This window comes from Helicoverpa armigera, chromosome 28 (genome assembly GCF_030705265.1).
Source record: "Helicoverpa armigera isolate CAAS_96S chromosome 28, ASM3070526v1, whole genome shotgun sequence".
Lineage (NCBI taxonomy): Eukaryota > Metazoa > Arthropoda > Insecta > Lepidoptera > Noctuidae > Helicoverpa > Helicoverpa armigera.
The window spans coordinates 7,831,143-7,856,459 of record NC_087147.1 but is presented as its reverse complement, the minus strand read 5'-3'; the positions used below and the strand labels follow the sequence as shown (position 1 = coordinate 7,856,459).

Genomic DNA, 25,317 nt, shown 5'->3' with positions numbered 1-25,317 from the left:
TACATTCCATTAATACAAGAAACAAGCACAAGCTAGTAGTTCCGAGATTCAGATTAACGAAATCAAATAAATCGTTTTTAGGGAATTGTGTCCGTTTTTACAACAAGCTGCCTAAGTGTGTAACCGATCTCACGGATATAAAATTTAAGAACACTTTAAAATCCACCCTAATTAAAAAAGCTTATTATAAAATTCAAGACTTTGTTGACGATAAAGATATTATATGGCGATAACTCATCTCTCCATGTGTGGCTTCCCTGGCAATTAAACGACTTTTTCTTCTCCCTTTGCATTGAATAGATTTACAGTTTAACTTTCTTGCATTGTATAATTCTGTGACCATACTATTGTTATGTAATAGACTGTTTGTACTGTGACTATATTACTTTTTAAAAAGAGTGTCTATGGAGTTTCTTGCCGGCTCTTCTCCATGAGACCAACTTTTTGGAACCGTGCAACTAATGTGACGTTTCATAGGTGCCTGCAAAGGCCTATGTGAAATAAAAAGATTTTGATTTTGATTTTGATTTTGAGGTACATTACATGTATGTAAAAAATGTGGCATTACATGAGAGGAAAGTCTGCATACATAAATAGTTATCCTACCACACATCGTTGTTGCATTGTGTTTGCCAAGACATAGCAATGTTTTAATATTTATCCATCATTACACAATAGATGCGTACTAACTACCGCTACCGCTAGCAAGCATGGCGGCGGCGGCAGCGGGCAGTGGGTAGCGGGTAGCATTCGCTGCAACTCAGGTATTTAGACAACATTCCCAGCATAACTCAGTTATCTGTTGTGGCCACGGAGTAAGGAAGGATGAACGGAGATGCCATCATGTAGGTAGGTCAGGCGCCTTCTCCTTGGTCAAATACGTACTGTTGGCATGGCCAAAACGATCAGTTACGAGTTAAATGATGACGAGATCGGGTTCTTTGAGACATTTGTTAACGATTTTACTCAATACTTTAATGAAGGAAAATGTCACAAATATGGACCCTTTCGGGCACAGCATATACCAATATTAGGAGAGAGGAGGAAGCACACTGAGTGTTTAAGGCATGTTTAAAGTGATAATTTTTTTGTATTACTATTGGTATAACAAAAAAGGCGTACGAGGGCGAAGACAGTAACGTTCCACGTCCCCCGAACACTCGCATTTTGGAGCGCTACCTTCTCCGATTTTACGTAATGGCACCTCCGCTAGTTATTTTGTTCTCTATGATAATGTCGTGCTTATGTATGTTTGTGTATGGGATTACGTACTTATAGGCGGTATTGTGAATGGCTGCACTGTTACACTGCACTTAATTATTCAAATGAGTTGATCGTGATTCCGAGATAATAGGACTTTAGATGTTTGCTGTGGTTAGTCCGCAGATGGATAAATAAAGAAACCATGATGCTTGCTGGTAGCCAGTATCACCAAAGACTATCAGTAAAGTATTATTACTACAAAGAAAACTGGGATTCTGAGGTTGAATAAGGTTAATGTGTGTGACTTTTAGATCTAAATCAAAACTTAGGATCACTGACCTTTAGTTGCCCCTATTTGATAAAAACACACCGTTCCATTTCTCCAATGTTATGTTTCTTAAACGCCAACTAAACCTATCAATATAAACTGTTCTAGTAACATAAACTAATCTAATCCCACCAGTGTGCGTCAAGTGATCACACGTGTCGTGCTGCGCCGCCGAGGTCTGCGGCGCGGTAACAATGCCGTGCCGCCGAGCGCTGCGGCGGGAACAATGCGGCGTCGCTATTGTCCGCGATATTGTGCACATTAATTGGCGACTTCGACTAACTAACGCACACTTGTACGGCGGACTGGGATATGTTGAGATCTGGTTAGAAGTGCTATCTTGGATTAGAAATGTCTCAGTTGCAATGTATCAATATTTTTGGAGGAAATTTACCTACAAAAAGCGCTGATTTTTAGCCTACATTGAATGAACTTCTTTCAATTGTTGGATTATAGATGCTTGTAATTTACTTACCCAGTTATGTGAAAGTTGCATATAAACAAGTCATTCATCATCCTTTTCAAAACCATGTTGAGTTTTGCCCGCTAAGTACTCTTTGGTGAAACTGGTTGCCATGTTTTCCGGTTTCCGAATATTCGCAACGACTGTACACTGACTAATAAGTGTAACCTATAATTTGACATCGCGGAGGAAACTCATCATGATAAGAGACCCATAAACGCACAGACCGCGTCAAACTTTGCTACACCTTATAATCAATTGATCCTGCTGTTACTGTCCTAGACTTAAAAATCCATCCTCCACGACTTTGTTTTATGAACAGGTACAACCCAAGAGTCCCGCTCCCACCACACCGATGGGATAGATTGAATCCCAGCGGGACGAAAACGATCGCTCATGCAACGCCGCCAAGCAACAACCTAGCACAAACACCGTCAATCAGTATTAATGTTGCAGAAACTGAGATGATGCAGTTTGCTTAGTCAAATCATTGGTCTGAATAATGTGCTCTGCTTGGAAATTCGGTTTTAATTTTAGCTTATTTAATGTAACTTCGTCGTGGTTTAACAATTTTAAAAATCTCGCCGAAACAGCACTTTTTGAACATCAACAATTTTCAAAAGACAGCCCCCAAAACGCACAACCTTCACCACTTCCTATGTGTTTTTGCTGGCAAGAGCGGCGCAACAAACTCCCCAGCAACTACAGCTAATACAAAATCAATCTCTTATATACCTACTTCTAACAATATGAAGTTGTTATATTCATAATACTCTTGAAACTGAACTCAAACAGCTTTATAACACAACATACCTGCACTACGCAACTTTGCAACAATACGCCGAAGCGCGGCGGTAACGATGACGTCACAACATCAGTACGCCGCTCCGTCACGGCGGTGCGACCGCATAGTTAGCGAACTGCAGTCAGTAAGACTTGTTGATGCCAACTACTAGTGTTATCGATTACAGGAGTCTTGTTAGCGGTATTGGGAACCCTTATTGGTTAGCATTTCATACTAATGGCATAGAATATAAACTGTATTTAGAAGATTTTCCACTATTATGAACGCAAATCGATATTTTAAGATATTTAAAGGAAAATAGCTTCAACTGGACATATTAAGTCTATATAACAAGAAACCGTCTCTAATATATGTATAAATTATATACCACTATATGCCACATAAATAATACGACAATCCGTTTACCACTACGTTTCTTGGAATACGCCGAACCGTCTCCAACAAATCTTTACACGAAGACGAACAGTCGATGGCTGATGTACGCGTGTCGTGTAACCACATAGTTAGTGAACTGCATCCAACTAACTGAAGTTTGGAGCGACTTAACTATAGTTTGGACTTCGATTATCGACTACACTCACCCCTTTATTTGGGGCTGTGCTCAAGGTTTTGTTAGAAAGAGGAAGATAGTTATAACACACTGATTTATTTATGAAACTTATAAATGTAGATAAAAACACCAAAGTTAAATAGATAAGTCCGCTATAACAGTGCTTAACGTATTTGATATTATTGTAGAGACATCTTCCTTTGTAGGAAAAAGCCAAAAAGTTATGTCTTGTGAAAATCTTAGTATCTACACAAAATGTTAATCTAAATATATAATGCGTAACATCGAATCAACATACTTTAAATAATTGAAACACTTATAGTGAAGATCTTGCCGAACAATTTGTTTAACTTCCTTAATCAACTCGCATCAGGAAGAGCCCTAAACTTTGGCAATAACAATATAAATTTATCACCTCCACATACCAATACATGCAAATCGCTGAACAATCTCACCCTTACAGTAAAACAATCTTCAATTCCTTGAACATGCTCATAAATTAAGATTGACGTGCAGCTCGGAACAACGCGGCAGTAAAGGTTTACTACCTCCCGCCGAGAGATGGCGCTGTACTACGTTTTATATCCTCGACAATAGATGGCGCTGCGCAGAACAATTTTACAGCGCTTTTACGACTTCTATCGAGACCTGTGGCAATTAAAATTTCAATGAAAATAGGATATTTAATTAGAGAGTTAGAAGGTGGGTGGGTTATGTGCCTTAATTGTGCATTTTATTATACTACTAGACTGTTTAATACGATCGAATTAATCTCGAATCGTTTTAAGTGAAAATAGAACAAAATATTATATGTATCATGGATAGAATAAAAAAAAACTTGTTTTGTCTATAAAAAAAATCCTAAAATTCGCTTGTTAATTAAAATAAATTTAATGAGTAAACTACCGGAGCCGGCATGTAACGGTAAGTACACACAGACCGGGAGCCCACGTAAAGGTATCAACTTTTCCAATTATCAACTGTGAGTCAACTCCCGGTTGTTTGTTAGCATTGAAAAACTCGTGTACCCTCGCTTTGAATTATATCTTATTGATTCGAGAGGAACTTGCAGTAGTGTACATATTAGCTGAGAAACTGGTCTATATTTGCGGTTTGATGACTGAAACCTTTGCTTTTTGAGATATACCTCTAGAGATAACATGTCTATCATAGCTGTTGGAACATACCTCTATGGGCCAGTATTCATCATCCTCCGAGCCTTTTCCCAACTATGTTGGGGTCGGCTTCCAGTCTAACCGGATGTCGCTGAGTACCAGTGCTTTACAAGAAGCGACTGCCTATTGACCTCCTCAACCCAGTTACCCGGGCAACCCGAATCCCCCTTCTATGGGCCAGTATTGCCAGTTGATTTAAGCCCTTGGCACACTGTGTCGTAGCATATGGTTAGATACGAGATCTGCTGTGCTGCACAAAGGTTACTGTTTTGGATATCAGTTGCGTTAATGTTAACGGACGTTTTAGATGGTCAGGGTCAAAGTTACTCCATAGATGAAGAGGTTGATTTTGTTAGAATTAAAAAGCGATGTGCTTATTAGTTCAATCTATGTTTAAGAAATTACAAGTAGGGAGACATTCTCTTCTTGACATTCATTATCTTAAAAGGCACTCTCGAAGAGATTGAATTCGGTTAAATTCATGCGTTTAAATGTTAAGCTCACGGTGTGCTAGAGGGCTTCAGCAATCAGCCGGGGTAGCCGCAAGTAGTGGTGTAAATAGGCTCGAAGAAGTTCCCAAAAAAACATATTATTTTTACACTGTAAGTAACATTATTTTCATTAAAATGATATTACGAGGAAAATATCTTTCTAAAACAATATTTACAATAATCATTAATATTACATACCATTTGTCGATGTCGTATGTTTATTCTATTGTTAAATTAAAATTTTATTTTTATTCTGAAAATTTCCGCTTGTTAGGGTATTAGCACAACTGTATTTTATTGACCTTCAAGTATATAATGTGGAGAGTTGCATATTTTGGTGTCGGAGTCCACTTTCACCGGATACAGCTGAGTACCAGTGTTTTACAAGGAGCGACTGCCTATCTGACCTCCTCAACCCAGTTACCAGAGCAATCGGACACCCCTTGGTAAGGCTGGTTGTCAGACTCTGGATACTATTCACAATGACTGCCAAAGAAATTCAAATGGCAGCCGTAAACATTAGAAAAACATAGGTACATGGCTTCTTTTCGTTGCAGATAAATAAGCAACTGTGATTATTTGTTGTTAGTAAGTACACTATAATAATATTTTCCGTAAAAATATTCAGACTGGTGCCACTAGTACTAGTGATCCCCATTCTTCTGTTTTTCTTTTTGGCTTCTCATGCATGTGATGCATAATGCATTAATGACTTCTACTTTTGGTATAAAAGACTGATGATTTTATTGATACAGTACATTTACAGAGTCTGTTTTCAAAGCTGCCACATCGCACTACAAGTAAGTACCTAAACCCACTTTTTCCACCGGTATTTCAGTAATTTTTATGTAGGTAATTTTTATAATCCAATCTGCAACGTATCAAATATTCTTAATTCGATCATCCTCTTGTCCTTACGCCTTTTTTTTATTTTTCTACTTTCAAATATTATATTCTCAACTGAGAGTAATGATGGAGGTAGAATTCTCCATAGTTTCTTAATATTGAGTCTGAAAACAAAATGCTATCCCGTTTATAACGGCAAAATGAGAATCTCATTGGGAGTGACTTAAAAACTTAGTCAAAATATGCTTTATTTCAGTGGCGGATGCGGCTGCTTCCCAGTCATCGGCGCAGACGGTGAAGCTGGCTCTGCAAGTGCTGCAGACGCTAAGCCTCACCGCGTGGCAATACCCGTCTGACTGCACTCTCAACAGTAAGATCATCATCATCAGGCTTCTTACCGTCCTACTGCTGGGCACAGGCCTCCTCTCACATAGAGAACGATTGAGCATTAATCACCACGCCTTGCTCAATGCTGGCTGGTGGTATCAGATGTTTTCCTTCACGTTTCAGTCAGCGGTGTCCAAGATTGAGTAAAAGAGTACATAGGATCGAACCCACACTTATTCTTGAGAGGTTGGTCTTTGGTTTTTGATGGCCAGAATAGTACCTACAATATATGCTTCTACACAAAGCGCGACTACGCTCTAGTAATAATGTTTTGTATCTTTGCGTCACAAATTACTCTTAGCAGACTCATCTGTGGTCCCATATTTGTTCCTTCTACTTTTGACAAGCATCTATCATGTACAAACATCTAATTATTTTGCGAATTATTGCATTGTTTCGCAGATGGGAGCTCATTCGACTTCATAGTGGTGGGCAGCGGCACCGCTGGGTCGGTGCTGGCCAACAGGCTGTCAGCCAACGAGAGCGTCAGCGTACTACTCCTTGAAGCGGGAGGATATCCGCCGTTGGAGTCAGAGGTACTACTTATAAATCATCTTAAGCTTATAATTTAATACAAGAAAGAATACGTAGTCGGAAATGTGGTTGCTGTTTAGATGTGTTCGTTGAAAATATCTAAACAAGATTGTTTTTTGGTGATTTTAATTGGTTGGTTGTTATAAAATATATAAAAAATAATTAAAATGCTTTTATTTTATTTTTTCCAGCTGCCTGCGCTTTTCATGATGTTAAGCAACTCGGACTATGACTACAAATACTACGCAGAAAACGACAACTACACGATGCAGAACATACGAGGGAAGAGATGTGCCCTCACTCAAGGCAAGGTGTTGGGAGGCACCAGCTCCACCTACGCCATGATGCATACGAGAGGAGACCCTCAGGACTACGACGTGTGGGCGGAGAGGACCAACGATACAACCTGGAATGCCACTAACACACTGGCATATTTCAAGAAACAAGAAAAACTAACTGACGAAGAACTCCTGCACTCTGAGTATGCTGCGGTCCACGGTAATGATGGGATGGTCAAAATAAGAAGAGAGACAAGTCCTCTTCTTGATGACATCCTGGACGCATTTAAGGAGGTCGGCCACGATTTAGTGATGGACACCACATCATTGAAGTCTTCGCTCGGTTACACACAGTTGCTATATGCTATAGATGATGGAGTGCGGCAAAGCAGTGCACTGGCCTATCTAAGCCCTGCCAGAAAGCGAAAGAATCTTTGTGTATCTTTATTTACTACTGCTACCAAGATCTTGATTGAGAATGAGGTCGCTGTTGGTGTACAGCTGACGACCTCTACCAACGAAACATACAATATATATTCGAACAAGGAAGTGATTGTGTCTGCTGGCACCTTCAACAGTCCCAAGCTGTTGATGCTGTCTGGCATCGGACCCCGAGAACATTTGGAGTCTGTCGGAATCGACGTGGTTGCTGATCTTCCAGTCGGCCAGAACTACATGGATCAGCCTTGTGCTCCAATTATTATCCAAATGGATGAAAGTGCAGAAGTAGCCGGTGCCATAAACCCACACCAGTTCCCTCTGCCAACGTTCATTGGGAACGCAGCTCTTGATTCACCTAGCAAGCGACCAGAATACCATACGGTCAATTTTCTGTTCCCGGCGAACTCCACAGATCTACTGGATATGTGTTCCTTGTTTCTTAGTTACTCGGATGAAGTTTGCCAGAAGGTCTACGAGGCGACCACGAACCGAAAGACTATATTTTCCTTAATTGGGTTGACGTTACCAAACTCTAGAGGTGAAGTATTGCTGGCCAGCGCTGACCCTGCTGCAGCACCCATCGTTCATACAGGCATGTTCAGCAACTATACGGACCTGAACCTGATGGGGCGCGCTTTTATCGACCATGTAAGAGTGCTGAACTCCACTTACTTCCGAAGTGTGAACGCGACAATCTTGGACCTTGGCTTCTGCAAGGATACAACAAGTGAGGTGGAATTCTGGGAGTGCTACACGTTGGCTATGTCGAATACCATGTGGCACTTTGGAGGGACTTGCGCCATGGGTCTGGTGCTGGACAGCACGATGAAGGTCAAAGGCGTGGGAAGGCTGAGGGTTGTGGACTCCTCCTCGATGCCGGCGCTTGTTACCGGGAAGGTCAACTCTCCGATAGGCATGCTTGCTGAAAAAGCTGCTGATTTCATACTAACCGAACATAACATCTTGTAAACTCTCTTGAAGCAATTCGAATTTGTTAAATAGAAATTAAATGAGTTAAAGCACGCAATGTTAAATTTCATTTGCCTTTATACAGAAAAACGTAGAGGGTTTTATTAAAAAAAATATAGGTTAAGAAATTACATACCTACTTTTGTAACTCTGAATTCTCCAGTATCCCGTTACAATTTTTTCCTGAACGCTTGATATATTTTTTTAAACCTTTTTAACCATGACATTTATTCCCATGACCAACCAATAAATAAATAATGTTCCACTAGGTTGGTACATAGTGGCCACATCGATGACGTCACGAGTATCAGCGCACCATTCTGCGGGTCCTGCGGTCTTGTGGGGAGTTTTATTATTTATTATTGACTGCTTTATTCTGTGGGATCTGGTTGCTTTTTAAATGTGGGGTTGCTGGTGGTTGGTAGTATCGAATTAAAGAGCAGAGAGGCCACATTTTTTAAAATAATGTCAAGCTGGAAGAAATGGACAAAGAATACTCGTGGTGAATTATGAGAGTTTGAGGTAAAAATTGCCAAACGCTGAAAGAATTTTGTGTACCTACAATGCATTGCGTATTGTTTAGTAAGTATATAGGTAATGAAAATTTTTTAATATTTTATTCTACATTTTATTCAAGTAGTGTCCGGACAATAAGGACTTGATTTATTTAAGTTCCTCCAAAGAAGATATAGGGAGGTAATTGCTGCCCCCTCCATAAACATAGACCCAATAACACTGCCCAACGCAACTGACCCAATCGAATGACACAAGAAAATAATGAGGTCCAACCTCGATGGTGTCTTTAGAGCAAACTTCACGGATCAGTGAACATCCCCAACTACCCTCAGATCAAACAACTGCAAGCCTATATTTGTATAATTTTTAACAAAACTTACAACACAAAGAAAGTCTTTGAACAAAAAACGTATCGAAGCGTGAATATAACGAGCCCTCGTTATGTGGAACTGGTTAAGACTGCTTGTCTGTGTGTGTGTGTGTGTGTGTGTAGTGTCCTTCTATGGGAGTATGGGGCCGTAAGATTCTATAAGAATTGGTTAGTACCGACTGGACTTCAAGAGACTGCACGTTTTCAGGTTAAGTGGAGTTATAAAACACCAACTTTGATATCCTTCATCTATAAATATGTAGGTATAAGTAGGTAAATTAACAGAACCACGGATTTTAAATAGACCCTAAAGTTACAGCGGCTATTTTACCTACATGCTAAGGTGTCTAAGACCATTCAAAATACTACTTTTTCGTAAAGACTCATAGTCATCTCACTACTATTTGAACATTTCTTGCCTCACCCAAACTCCTAGTATAAGAATATCCAAAGACTAGATCTTGATAGTATTACTCAAAGTAATTTCATCCGTCCGTCTGTTCTAGCTACCGAGTGGACCTCATAGAGTCCCGATAGTGTGTGATAACCGCTATCTATGCTCTACCGACGTTTGTGAGACCAGTCCCTTGGCACAACTACCAACTTACGATAGTGGTAACTGGTCCCATATTCTTATTCAAACTCAAACTTAAAGTCATTGGATGCAAACCAGCACTTTTTGAACGTCAAAAAATTGCAACGGTCAGTCCCAAAACGCTCACCCTTCACCACTATGTGATTTTTCTGGGAAGAGACTTTACATTATTATGTAGATCTATTAACAATATGAAAATACCTAAACAAACGCATATCAAAAACTGGAATCCAATGCAAACAAAACAACACTTAAACATAAAGCACAAAGCTCAAACAGTGCAGAACAATATGTCACCACCCCTTGTGTGACGGCGCGCTGTGATTGGCTGCCGCGAGAGAGGCGTGCGCGCAGCCTGAGACGCATTGGCCATTACGTTTGTAGTGTCTGTGTACAGGGAGATAAATAAAGTTATACAACGATATCGTTACTATTGTAACCACTAACAAAAGCTGTTTATTATTCGCAAAAACTATAGTTTTTAACCGGTTTCCAAAAAATGTGGTGAAAGGTTCTCAATTCGGATTTAGAAAGGCAGGGATCATTTTTTTTGTCTAGGAATTTTATTTTCGTCTAGCTTATTCTATGGAAGATCTTTTGATTCTAAGGTTCATGATGACGTAGAGTAAGTATCTACTAACGTTAGCTGAATAGATAGGCACATTGTGTACTTAGGTTCATATAATATTGCTTATCTGTCATACTTACTCAGTTTAACGCTATCTACCATACCGGGACCGCCCTCATCAAACAAATATTTACATGTCCAAAACTGGAATTAATTACCGATTCCAACGTTAGTTTACCCGCTGCAATTACGCAGATTTATCTAATACTAAATTGTTTAATATCACACGGCTCGTAGATAAATCCTATTCAATTAAATACACACTCGTTTGCCTAATTACGTTTGTGTAACGAAACTGGCCTCACGCACACATGCGTGGCTGCGCGTGACAGACACGCACACATGCGTAGGAACTCACATGAAATATGTGTAATATTTGAATAGCAAATAGACAGACGTGAGCGTCTGTTTCCGTGTGTTTGCCTAAGGTTTGCACAGTGGGTATACACCTACTGGTCAACTGGAAATAGATTGCAATATTGGAGTTGCAGATTATTTTGATATCACTTGTAGCAGTTTTTATTGGAATCCCAATCTAACGTTTTTCACTGTAATAAGAAAGCAGTACTTTTTACGATTAGCAACTTTCATAGCTGGTGACGGCTTAATCTTTAGAGAAACTGTCTCTCTAATACCTACCTACGCTTGTGTGGATTCGATTTCAGGTCAGACAAGTTCAAATGTTCCTTTACTGCATTTAAAGACATTAAAAAAGCTGATGATGATGAATTTCGTCGCTTACTTAGTACCAACTTTCTTCGCAACTTACCTAAGAGAAAACTTGGAACTAAGTACATAACATAATCAGCTGAAATTCGATAAACAAACAACAGTACGTCTTCACATTGAACATAATTACAAGTAGAAGTTAGGCGCGTCAAGTGATGACGTCAGCACTCCACGTCACGCTCAGGCCGATCTACTCGCGAACAATATCTTAATAAGTACTTCACTTGAGAGGTAACAACAATATGATAATATAAATGTGTATGTAGAGGTATTATACCTATCGACAATACCTACTATAAGGTATTTGTGATGTTAAATAAATATGAACATGTAACTATTACAGGTTAGATAAATGCCCTTTGACACAAAATTAGATTATAGAAAATGTGTACGACATTAATTTTCTATATTCAACTGGCAATTTTCAACCGGCTTACTTTAGTTATGAAGAAAGATTTCGAGTTTAAAGAACAAGCCGAAATCCATCAAAAATACGCAGAAATGTCAATACATCAAACAATCACTTTATTTGACAGATATTTAATTGAATAACGATAGGTAAGTATGCCTGTATCCCAAACGTGACTAATTTCAACTATTTTAAATCGTATACTATCAAAGTAAGGGAAAATGGAAGCGAAATACATATTGCGCCGACCCCAAATAAAATTGGGAGCAGGGCAGGAGGAAGAAGAAGAAGACTATCAAAGTATCCAAAATAAATAAAAAGAATCAAATGCTCAACATAGTCAAAGCCATAAGCCATTAACTCCTTATATATCTATGAGTTGTCTCAACATCTATAGCAACATCGTTACCATGACAACACATGAGTTAACCACATCAGCTGTTTGTAATCCCTTAGCAACACCGCACACAAATCATCGATATAAAAGAATAAGAATAACAAAGTGCTGCGCGCGCGCCGGTGTGCGACGCCGCGTATTTATAGCGCGTGACGTCACAGTTCCGCACTCCGGGAGATTTGCTTATAGAAAGATCATGGTGTGAAGTTTTTTATAAATTCGCGCTTTTTGTAGGCACTGAAGTCAGGAAGAAGACAGTACATATGTCAACAACCCACGAGACTCTAATTTCTGAGACCGTGTATTGGATCTAGAAAGATTAACTGATGAAAAAGTGGGCTTTCTTTGACTACACTTACCTACTAATAAGGCAAATATGCTTAACCTAATCAGAGTAAGTACTTAACCACACCTGTTGAGTGTGAGAAAATACAATACCTACTTACTATATGTACCTATATAAATAGTACCTGACTCGATTGGTTTGATCAGTTAAGTAGTAATTAATTTGTAGAATTATGTAATCTGTGGCAGTAGGTTTATTCCGATTAGACATAAGTACTTACTCAGCTGTAGTTTACCACTCGTCAAACCCAGCAATACTGAATGTCGACATAATTAGTAACAAAAGGCTGGATCATCGACAATGCAAATATCTACACAAATAACCACCTCGACATTTAACACCTTCTAAAACATCTTGTTAGTAAAAAAAACCGGCCAAGTGCGAGCCGGACTCGCGCACGAAGGGTTGCGTACCATCATTTACCCCCAAAATATTTATTTTATTTTAGTTTTTGTTGTTATAGCGGTAACAGAAATACACCATCTGTGAAAATTTCAACTCTCTAACCATCCCGGTTCATGAGATAGAGTCTGGTGATAGACGGACGGATGGACGGACGGACAGAGGAGCGAAAACAATAAGGTCCCGCTTTACACTTTGGGCACGGAACCCTAAAAAACTGCGACTAAAATGTCTCCCAACTTCCTGAAAATCAGACCAACCTCAGCAGACATTTTGTCAAGTCGTCCGACGAGTTGCCTCTGAAAATATAATGCATGCGACGTGTCGTGCCTGTCGCGCGACATTTGTCCCCAAACGAGGACACTACGACGAGAGAACATATCCTGAGAACATACAGGAAAAGAAAAATAGTTTTAGTCTTAGAAAATGTATTTTTGTTGACTTTGCTAGTGGGAGTATTCCCATGTTGCGGTATGCTCTGGTTGTCTCGAAGAGGATTCTTTGTATGTAGCACACAGCACTATGTCTCATTGATAACAGGCTTGCAACACTAATTTATTACAAGAGACTACTCCTGTGGCAAAATGTGTGTTTATCTGTGTATATGTCCCTCAACTTTCAGAAAGCATAATATAACAAGTAATTAATAAGAATGAGTACCTACATGTACTAAGTTGTGTATCTTAACATCAAAGATCTACTTCCTTGTAGGTACCTAATATAATTAATGCGAGACTTTACATGTATGGAGATAAACTTAGCAGTAATAAAGCTTATTATGAGAACAACATACAGGATATTTTTTATCTACGTTCGAGGAGTAGAAGACACGAGTGAAGCCGCGGGCGAAAGCTAGTATTATATAAGTGAATAGCTACTTGACCGATGTCCTACATTGCCGGCTCACTCAAGTTTTAAAGCTTCTTTTGTCCCAAACGGAAAGCATTTAGCTCTTAAACTCATGTATATTAGGGAGACCAGCATTTTATTGAACCCTGGGGACATACTCTGAAAGCAACTAAGAATTTCCATTATCCATTCTAGTTGAAATGATTCCACTACATTAACTTTATTTTTAAAACAACATTGTATATCTATCTGGACGGTCAAAGTCCTATGTTATTGTTTTACAACAGTTTTGAAGACCGGAAAATTCCCAGAAAGTACAAAGCCATGCGTAACTTACATACACTGTAGGCGCAATTTATTGGGCTCATGTTTTATTTAGTGGCGTCGATCGAAATGCTTAATTAGTCGACTATATCCTAAAATCTTAGCCTTAATGGCCTATTTCCAGTATAGTGGCCGTTTGGCCGATCGTAAGAAGCCGACCGGCTCTTAATTAGAAAAACCTCGCAATTAATTAGCAATAAAATGCATGGAATTGTTCAGAATTGAAGGGGAAAGTGTGGGTCGGGTTTTTTTGGCGCGTTTTGTAATAAAGCGTCACTGTATACGTTTGTACAAAGTAAGTCGCCTGAATAAGTTAGTTTTTTCTATCTATACACTTTTTTGACTATCCTGTAGGTATCTAAATGACCTTATCTTACGTAGAACTAATCTGTATACAAAACTGCTACAACCCAGCTACAGTTTACAATATAATAACCCTGAGCCAAGACCAACGATAAAAATCACGTAGATAACCTAAACTATAAAACCAGCGAGAATTTACAGTCTCCCATGAACGAGCAAAACGTGGCAACAAACGTAGCTTAACCTTGAACCATTGCCACAAAGAAGGTAATAACCTAGTAAGTTTTGCTTAAAATAAAGCTAATTAATGTCTCCGTCGTCAGTACTTACCGAGTTTTACTACGGAGTGAGTCAGCATCACAAATGATTACATTTGAATGAGCACAGCGGTTTGTAAGCATAGCTTACACCGAAAACAAAATGATGAGCGGAGATGTCATAACGAGAATCTCCCAAGAAAGTAGCATCGCCAAAATGCTGGTGTAGGATGGACAAAGGACGATACTAGGTCCACCCTTGCACGCCTTATTTGGAACTTTTTTTTTTAATAAATCACTTATATAGCCCAATCTTTGCCATATGTCTCAAGGCATACGAATGCCTCGTTCGTTTAATAGTAGGTAATTGATTTATATAGTACGTTTCTTGAACTACAAGGAGGCGGATGACCTACCTGCCCTATGATATCTCCGCTGATCTTTCGTGCCTCTGTGACAGCTTCCTTCAGCTGGGTAAATAAGAAAGCAACACGAGCGCTAAACCTCCACACAGACGCTACAGCGACGCTTATCCATACGCGACTGTTAGCAGTGGTGCACAATAGCGGGGAATGCGAATTGCGTGGAATTGCGATGTGATATAACATCATTTTGGAAAGTATCAGTTACAATGTTAAAGCCATGTGCTCTATACTTACTACAGTACATTATACCAACTATGATGTTACATAAAATTAGAAGTGAGTAAGAAGAAGTTTGAAAGTGTCACCGATAGTCGAAGGAAATCGGCTGTCATGAATAAGGATCATAATGTTATGAGGGAAGCCCTGAACTTGGATGTATTAAGACCAAGGGGACAATCAAGTAATCGATGAATTGGGCAATGAAATGTATCTCTGTAAGTTACTTCGTAAGAGGACGGTGTTGAGTATGAAGCTGGTGTGGGACTGTGCCAGTGAAAATTGCATTAGTATTACCTATTATCAATTACTGTGCACTATAGTATCCATGACAAAACTGTACTCCGAATTAATTCGCATTCGTCACCCCACAACTATTCGCAGTTCCCGCTGGTGTACACTCACGGATCCCGCGGCGTCGTCAAATGACACAAACGGCGGGATTAGCCGGTATCGCGGCGCGCCACGCCACTGACGTACCTGCAAGAATTGTGGCTTACTGTCACATCACTATTATTAGTCCCGGGAAAAATATCCAGGAGGAATGTGACGTAGTGATATTTATGTAGTGGGAGGTGTATAGAATTCCTGTAGTGAGTTAATACATAGTAATGCCTGGATTTCATGAGTCCCATACCGACATATTCCTATTACGCTTGAGTTGTGTTCAATTTTTTGTGTTATTTATTCGTTTTCACTATGTAATTTCTACACCTTCGTAAATAAAGCTGGTGTGACTTGAACGGCGCTTCGTTGACCGTAAGCCCTATACCATTAGGTTTTTACAGATCTATCCAGGTTGTAAATCTGGACGAGATTTTCTGTGAGAGGTTTATGGAAAGCTGCACACAGGACCGATGAGAAATAGGAATCAGTAGGTACTTACAAAGTTCCGCCGGTTGCTGCAACTTGATCCACTCACACAGTACACACACAGATCACTTGTACACATGTTATTTATGGTTTGATGGGCGCCCAGTAACTCCCTGCAGGGGTTGTTGACTAGTTTAAGAAGTTTATTGAAGTTTAGACATAGTTTTTGAATTTATTTTGCGGCGCGTTATGGCGGCCGGCGTCGTGTTTTTGGCACTCGCGCGAAAGTTTTTTGTATTGACGGTGGCGCCACGTCTCGCTTGGTGAGTGGCAGTTTTTGGAACTAGGAGAGGGAAATGGAAGGAATAAGGAATGCATGCAAGCTCAAACATTCCCCCCCACTTGAAATCAGTCCAGGGATTTCACAAAACAAGAGTCGAAAAGACTAAAAGATGTGTGTTATGTGTGCTTGAGTTCAAATCGTGCTGAATTACCTAGTAAGTTACGTGATTACGATGCTCAGTTTATAATTTTAAGTTAAAAGTAAGTTAATTTTAAGCTACATTAACAATAATTATGGTTAATAAAATACAATGAAAAGGTTAAGGTTTAGTTAGAAGTAGGCAAAGGGCAAATCTTGACTACAGGTCGTCGAAGTAGTCCTCTGGCAGTACGTAGAGTGACGACACGCACTACACCATCGGAGCCTGGATGAAGCTCGACAACCCGACCGAAACGCCACTCCAACGGTGGGAGATTTTGTTCCACGATCGTCACTATATCAGCTACTTGTACATTGACTTGATCTTTGAACCATTTGCACCTCTGCTGCAGTGGATATCAAAGGACCACCAGTGATGAAATGACCCGGTGTCAAGACATCTACCTCAGTGGGATCGCTAGACAAAGCGCATAACGGCCGAGAGTTAAGGACGGCTTCTACTTTATTCAGCACAGTTAGGGCTGCCATTTCGAATTTCGCCAAACCCGGACAAGTATTTAAAAAAACCCGGACATTTGGCGTAAATCGCATTTTTTCCCCGGACGAGTCCGATTTTTTTTGTTTAACAAAACAAGACCTAATTTTTAATATTACCATATTACTTAAATTCAATGAGGTTCCTCCTTACATGAAAAGTCAGGGCCTCTCTAGCTCATGTAGTACCTAGTATTGAAAGATTGTGACTTAATGTATTTCGAAGGTCATAATTAAGAAAGCTCATTTGGAAACTAGGAGTTACCTTCTTGATAGGATAGACAAAAAAATGTTGAAAAATACAAACAACTGCAAAGTGAAGTCACCGCGAGCGCAGCGAGCGCGAAAATTTTTGAGTTTTGGGTCACTAAAGCACCTAAACTTGTATAATAAAAAATCCGCAAAGTGAAGAAGCCGCAAGCGAGCGAGCGCAAAATTCTTTGAATATTGGGATATTAAAGTAGCTAAACGTAAAAAAAATTGTGTTAAGAAAAGAAGCCGCGAGCGAAGCGAGCGCGAAAATTTTTGAGATTTGGGACACTTCGACTTCTGCATTAGGTATTAGGCGCCAGGGTTATTCGCATACCCAGGCACCATAGGCTAAGATGGCCCTATGAAAAATGTCCGGGTTTTCCCCGGACACTTCTTGAAACCCCGCCCGGACGGCCCCCGGACGGCCTCCAAACGAGGACAAATTCGGGGAAACCCGGACGGATGGCAGCCCTAAGCACAGTCAACATCTCTTCGAACGTTAGCACTTGTAAGCCAACAACTCCTTTAAAATGGTATTTCATCGACTTAACACCACTTTCAAAAATACCGCCAAAGTGGCTAGCAGTTGGTGGATTATGTTGCCGCATGATATTACGCTTTGAAAACTCCGTATTAAGTTCTGACTCTTGAGTGGAAAGAAACTGGTGGACCTCGCTTAAGTAGCGCTTGGCCCCGACAAAATTTGTACCACAATCAGAGATAATAAGTTGACAAAGACCACGGCGTGATACGAATCTGTCCAAAGCTGCGACAAACGCACTTGTCGACAAGTCTGTAACTAGCTCAAGATGGATCGCTTTTACTGCGAGACATACCATCACACAGACGTACACCTTGTAAACAGGCGCCTTACGCCTTTTAGTCTCTTTCACGATGAAGGGTCCTGCGAAATCTATCCCTATCTTTGAAAAACATCGTGAAGGTTGTACTCGGGGTGCCGGTAGATTTCCCATTATAGGTGAAACTGATGTGGGAGTTAACCAACCCAATGGGTCATAAATGCGAGTAACATTAGAAAGAATGGAACGCTTTGTAAACTTTGGAGTGCATTCGGATTGAGAATAAGTAAAAAGATCTAGATTCGGGTCCCATTGCAGACCTAATATTTTTAAAGTTTGTATGTTTTGATCATCACAAAATGATTTTGGAACTTGACAATGTTCAGAAGGAAGTTGTGCAAGGAACTCAGGTGAGTTATTACTCCATTTACGTAGTTCGAATTTACCACAATAGGGTAGTTTCCTAAAAAATAATAATTAGTCCGTCTTGTAGATTGTCCAAAATTAAGCGATACGTATTTTTTCTTTTTTAAATTGGATCAGAACTTGTTAAGATATAGCGTGTTAAAGTTGAGTGTGACGTCACAAGTTGCTACAATTTTCAGGAGACTGTGACGTAAAAGGCCCCCACTCCTAATTTTTGAAGCGTATTATCTTTGTCATTTTATGTTTAATTAAAAAAAGAAAAAATACGTATCCAATATTTTTTGATTATCTAAAAAGCGGACTAAATATTATTTCATTATTTCGACCCTGGACACTACCCTATTCAGCAAATTAATAATTCCGTCTTTCAGATTTAAGGCAGCTTCAACTGAAGGAGCGCCAGCGGTGACGTCATCCATGAACGTGTCATGACGCAGAATGGAAGCAGCTTCAGGCCATGATGCACCGTGATCGTTTGCTAGCTGGTGTAGCGTACGGATGGCTAAAAATGGTGAACTGCTCACGCCGAAGGTCACAGTCTTAACTTCATGTTCACGTTCATATTCTCCATAATCGTGATTCAGGTCTTCGTGATGAAGGAACCGTTTCTCCAAATTATGAAGTCTGGATAAGGCCGTGCGATGAGAGTCTCCTAACTGCTCATGTTCTTCCTTTAGTAGCATAGGTACTACATATCTTCCATCTTCGTTGCGTCGAACAAGGTCTGTGTACATCTGTTCACATTTTTCATTTTCCGGGTTGACAATCGTTTGCTTAGGCGGCTCTTCTACTTCCCAGAATCGCTTGACCACATTGTCTAAGGCAGCTGTGGAAGCCAAAAGTGTTGACGTTTCAGCTGGAGGCGAACACTCAACGTCGAGCCTGCCCGTGATAACCCAGCCGAATACACTATGTAGGGCTACCGGTAGACCCGGGCCTACTTCAAGTCGTTGACCATTATAAATGCTATGGAAAATATCTGCGCCTAACAAAAGATCAATGTCACCGGGTTTATCAAAGTCACTGTCAGCTAGAACCAAGTGCTTGAGGTTAGCTTTGACAAAGGAAGGTATTTCTACTGAAGGCATTTTATGTGTGAGAGCTTCCATGATAACAGCTCGTACCGTAAAGGTTGGTTGATCTGAGTGTAATGGTTGAATCGTAAATGATGTTTCACCTTTGACTTCAAGCACTGGATTTTGTCCTATTCCAACAACAGAATAATCACAACTACGTAAGGGTAAATCTAATCGAAGTGCGCAGGTAGTTGTTAAGAAACAACTCTGTGCACCGCTATCAATAAGTGCTCTAAGATGTGTAACACCACAAGGACCATACATAAGCCCTAACCACACATGTTCCTAATAAAACTAATGAGCAATGTTGCTGCATGTTACAACTAGTATTAATAGAATTAAGAGTAACTACTGGGTCAGCAGAAGAAGCTGGAACCGCTGGAGTAGCACAAGAAGTCACAGGTCACGCTGACGTGGGGCCCTGGTCGCGATGAAGTAGCGTGTGATGACGCGCGTTGCATTTGGTACAGCAAGCTTTAGACAGACACATATCAGCCGCATGATTGGGTTTTAAGCAATTAAAACATAAGCGCTTTGATTTGGCTAAAGATTCACGTTCATTTAATTTTTTTGAATTAAACACCGGACACTTATAAATAGTGTGGTGAGAATATCCACAGCATACACACCCAAATTTTTTATCTGACACTGAGTATGCATGAACATCAGGATTATTTAAATTATTATTTTGCATGAAATTGTTGTCAATAGGATGCGACCCTGTATTAGGGTTCGACCCTGTATTCAAATTACATTGATTTAAAATTGACTCAAGATTCACATTTGATGTATTATTAAAGTTAGGACTCGCGCCTGAGTGCGGCCCTGCATCTGAGTACGGCCAGGCCTCCGTCACTCCATGTACTTGCGCGCTATAAGTGCCTACCGCCCAGCCGAGCGGTCTCGGTCCGCCGGCGGATCAAGTTCAGTTCGGTTTTCGCAAGCGAAGCGCGCGCACGCCGTTCAATTTTTAACCGACTTCTAATAGTGCTGTTCGTTCGTACGCGTATTACGATGCCGTGTGGTGCCTTATGTGCTGTAGATGGGTGTCGAGCAAAAGAAGCGATAAACACCTAAGATTTTTCCATTTGTATTGTAATGTACTTAACTCTGTAATTGAAGAGAAAATAAAGATTTTTTATTATTTTATATATTTACCTATCAACGAAGAAAGGTAAGTGATAAATTATTACTAGTTTTTGTCGTTTAAATTTTTCACATACCGTCATTAGAGACCTAATTAAAAGACAGTAGGTGTGCGGACACCGGTATCCACTTAGAATTTGACAGTTTAATAGGTATATACTAAGCGTTAGCTTGCCTTTCAGACACAGATTTACATAATTTTGTTACATAGAAACGTTATACCACAGAATAATTAATAGTACCTACAAGGTACAGAAGATGCACTCTTCGAAAGAAAACATTCGAATATAAACTGCTAAACTAACAACTGCAATAATGTTCATAAAACACTGCAAAGCACGGACGTAACCTTCAAAAAATGTGCCTACAAGTCCTTAACGCGCTCGTAACGAATCAAAATGCGCTTCAAGTCTGTGTAGCGAGAGTTCTTTTTCTTACGCCCGATGAACCACAGTTCTCAATAACATAGATAAAAAGTTATGTTAATTTAATTTTACCGAAGAGGCAGCCCTGCGATTGCTGTGGAATGGCGCGGTGCGAAGCAATCACTGCTGTACGCTTGAGCATTTAGGCGCATTTTAGCATACAGTGGTTGTTGACGCGAAGGAGTAGGCAATTATCGTAATAGGTATTGGAAATTTTCTACTGAGTGAAGTATCTGTAGTAATCTGTGGTACGGCCCTGTGCCACAAAATACATAGGTACAGAAGTCAATCTCATGTACGTACTTCACTTTTCATGCCTAAACTCGGCGGTCGCGCTAGGGTTGTCAACTGTTTTATGCGCATAAAACTAACGTGGTAGTGGTACTCGTATCTAATTATTTGATGTATTGTTGAGAATAAAACAGGAAAAATGAAATATAAACCAATAATAATAAAATATTTAATGTGGCATACAAGAGGTTAATAAACACTTTCACGGAAATTTGTTCGAACGAGATACCGTTTTTCAGAAACCGCAATTTATAATTTTGTTATTCATACATATACCCTACTCTTTACTTGTGAAAAAAATATTTTTGTATGTAATGGGTTGGTACAGTCCCTGATCTAAGCTTGCTTCTACCTACAGAAAACTTGATGTGCGAGTTTTATTTCGTCTACCTTACAACATAGTCTCGCCATGATCACAAAAATTATCAACTCCTACTAGCAATAATCTTTGAGGGTAGGTAGGCAGGTTCGCCTGGGTCGACACTAGCAAAACTTATTACGGCATTGGGCCAGAGGCCGCCGCCGGGGCGCTTACCTACCCACCTAACTGTACCTACCTACTGCGTTTATTAAACGAACCATCGAAATATGAGAAAATAAGTAGGTACATATTATAGGTAATACGGCAGGCTAAAAAAACGACAATTCACTGTTTACTGTTGTATAAAACAACCGTCAACTTGTTCAATTATAATACGAATTTTGTTGCTCCATTATTACTTTTTCTTTTGTTATTAAAATTAAAAATATTACAGTCAAATTACAGTTAGGTAGGTATCACAACGCGTGCACATTTATCTACCTTTGTGTGACGCGCTTATCTCAAGAAAGCGGCAGCCGCGCTCGCACTGTTTTGAGTTGTTTTGAGACAGCGCGTCTGTGAACACGCACACATAGACACCTTTGTCTGCGTGACTCGAACGCGCTTTGTATGTAGATTGACTTCTGTACCTATGTATTTTGTGCCTGTGCACTCATCGAACGACATTGATGCCGCGTTATCGTAACAAATGTATCAGAGGAGAAGATAAATAAAACAAAATAAATTCACCAAGGTTTTCGATTTTAATGGATTTTAAAGCGTTTACGGATTCCTGTAATAAACTAGTGATTTTACGTAAATCGTTAAGATTACTAGATTTTAATGTAGGATGACTACAGATTTATTCCAAATAATTTACTGCTAAGATTCGCTTATTTTGATACCGATCTATAAGCGCATCGAAAACAATTTGATAATTGTCTGATGTGACCGGAATGCCCTTGGCGATTGACAAAGCGGAACCCGTGAGGCAAGAAAGTAAATAATGAAACTTTTCGATATTAGAAATGTTTTCATTATTGTGCACGAGAGATGCAAATGTGTCATAGAATGTTTGCCAATATTCTATATTTCCGTCGAATTTAATAAGTTCGATTTTAGGTAAACGTGGTTGCGCGAATGGTTTCCGGATTCCGGTTGCCTCAGATTATCACACTGTAGGTAGATTTCTGCGACTTCGTTGACTGCGTAGTACATGTCGTCAAAGGCATCAACCGTTTTCATGTTTATACTGTCTTGAGGATTCAAAGCTGAATCAAAGTCCAATCCACAATAGCCGATAAACTAACAAAGTACCAAGATTTAGCAATAGAACTCAAACGTCAACGGCAGGCACAAACTATACATATAGTCCCGATAGTCATATCATCAACGGGGGTTGTGCCAAAGAGCCTTAAACGCAGCCTAGACCTATTACAGATCCCACAATACATAACCCAAACAATCCAGAAAGCCGTTATACTTAACACATGCCGAATCACGAGAAAATTTCTCACTACATCTTCTGTTTCATCTACCTACTGTATCACCTAAACCCCTGATCACGCTTGGCTAAGGCCCGTGTGATCAGATTCTTCTACCCCCACCAGGGAGAACAAAAAATATAACAATAATTAATACTTAATTAGTCATTTAAATCTACACTAATATTATAAAGCGAAAAGATTTGTATTTCTGTGTGTGTGTGTGTGTATGTTTGTAATGAATAAACTCAAAAACTACTGCACCAATTTCAAAAATCCTTTTATAATTAGAAAGCTACATTTACCCTGAGTAACATAGGCTATAGTTTATCTCCATAGTACGGGAACGGGAACTACACGGGTGAAATCGCGTGACATTTGCTAGTTAACATTAAAATATTTAATAAAAACATGTAGGTATATATTTAATAAAAATATGTTATAATTCATGTATGTATGTTAGTAATGATTACTTTTTAATTTCATTACTGTCTCTGTGGTCTAGTGGTTTGGGGCTTTGGCACCTGATCCAGAGGTTGTGGAATTGAATCCCATGGAAAATACTTAGAGCATGAAAGTCATTTTGTGTAGTTGTTCCCAGTTTGATTAGGATAATGCAGGCCGAACCAAATCCAGGGTTGTTGTCTGTCCAGTAGGTTATCCTGTGCTTTGGAAGGCATGTTCAGCCATCAGTCCCTGTCACTGTCTCGGACAGTGGTTGTCATATAAAACCATGTTAGAGTTTGATCAGGTTATTATTTTATATTTCAGTGTACAAATACTACTCCGGACTCAAACAACCAAATAATGCTGTATACAGTGGAAGATTTGCCAGTTGTACAGACATTACCTGATGAAAAATGGAAATGATCGAATTTTAAATACTATTTTAGTGTATGTAGCTAGGTTTGGCTAGTATAGTGTGCTAGCTCTTTGTCTGAATTAATTATAAGTTCCTACTAAAATTAATTGATTTGATACTTAATAAATAAATATACTTGTAAAAAACAAAGTTGTTTTTCTTATTCTATTTCAAGTTTGTAACCGAAATGAATACCTACCATAGTAGGTAAATGAAAATCTACAAGAAAAAAAACACTTCAGGCTGATGCTACAGGGTAGCCCGCGAAATTCAAATTCAAATTTTCAATTAGAACTATACCAAACCCATGACCAAGTTTTAACCAAACGGATTTGTACGCGCTAACAATAAAACGTGGCTATTTTTACAAAACACTTTTGTTTTATAATACACATATTAAGTTATTTATTCTAGAACACTTTGGTACAACGTGAATAATAAATTTGTTAAGAAGTTACCTATCATTTTTGTCGAGCTACTAATAACAGATCTCTAATAACAAAACTGAATTTGTCTAATAAGAACTATAGTTATGTAGTCACTATTTTTATGTAACAGGTTACTTAATTGTTTGTTATTTGTTACTCAAAACTTTTTTCAGTGTAGGGTACACGATTTGAACCAAGCACACTCAACAATTATGTATATTATGCGGCTCAGAAGGATCACTAAAAATGGTGTGACTTGAACGGCGCTTCGTTGACCGTAAGCCCTAGACCATTAGGGTTTTTACAGATCTATCCAGGTTGTAAGTCTGGACGAGATTTTCTGTGAGAGGTTTATGGAAAGCTGCACACAGGACCGATGGGAAATAGGAATCAGTAGGTACTTACAAAGTTCCGCCGGTTGCTGCAACTTGATCCACTCACACAGTACACAGATCACTTGTACACATGTTATTTATGGTTTGATGGGCGCCCAGTAACTCCCTGCAGGGGTTTTTGATTAGTTTAAGAACTTTATTGAAGTTTAGACCTAGATTTTGAATTTATTTTGCGGCGCGTTATGGCGGCCGGCGTCGTGTTTTTTAGCACTCCCGCGATTGCCCGCGAAAGTTTTTTGCATTGACGGTGGCGCCACGTCTCGCTTGGTGAGTGGCAGTTTTTGGAACTAGGAGAGGGAAATGGAAGGAACAAGGAATGCATGCAAGCTCAAACAATCAATACTTTTATTAGTCAGTGTGTAAGATATTTCTACACATTCTTACTTATGTGTCTAAACTTATATAA

General features: G+C 39.5%; 3 protein-coding genes across 3 annotated transcripts in view; 1 reads left to right on the top strand and 2 right to left on the bottom strand.

Annotated features, from left to right (window-relative positions):
- The window catches only part of LOC110383293 (uncharacterized), a 133,070-nt gene extending 107,960 nt beyond the window's left edge, over nt 1–25,110 (bottom strand). The window contains exon 1 of the mRNA XM_049850065.2: nt 24,922–25,110. The gene's annotated coding sequence lies outside the window, so the exon portion shown is untranslated. The remainder of the gene's footprint in view (nt 1–24,921) is intronic.
- On the top strand, nt 5,776–8,528 carry LOC110382640 (ecdysone oxidase). Its single transcript, XM_021343300.3, has 4 exons — nt 5,776–5,815; nt 6,118–6,231; nt 6,651–6,784; nt 6,974–8,528. Coding segments are annotated over exons 1-4 (1,746 nt in total). The 5' UTR covers nt 5,776–5,814; the 3' UTR covers nt 8,471–8,528.
- Nucleotides 18,812–19,612, bottom strand: LOC135119018 (uncharacterized). Its single transcript, XM_064042272.1, has one exon. It carries the CDS (start codon nt 19,610–19,612, stop codon nt 18,812–18,814), a length of 801 nt encoding a protein of 266 aa, XP_063898342.1.
- Nucleotides 25,111–25,317: the final 207 nt, after the last annotated feature.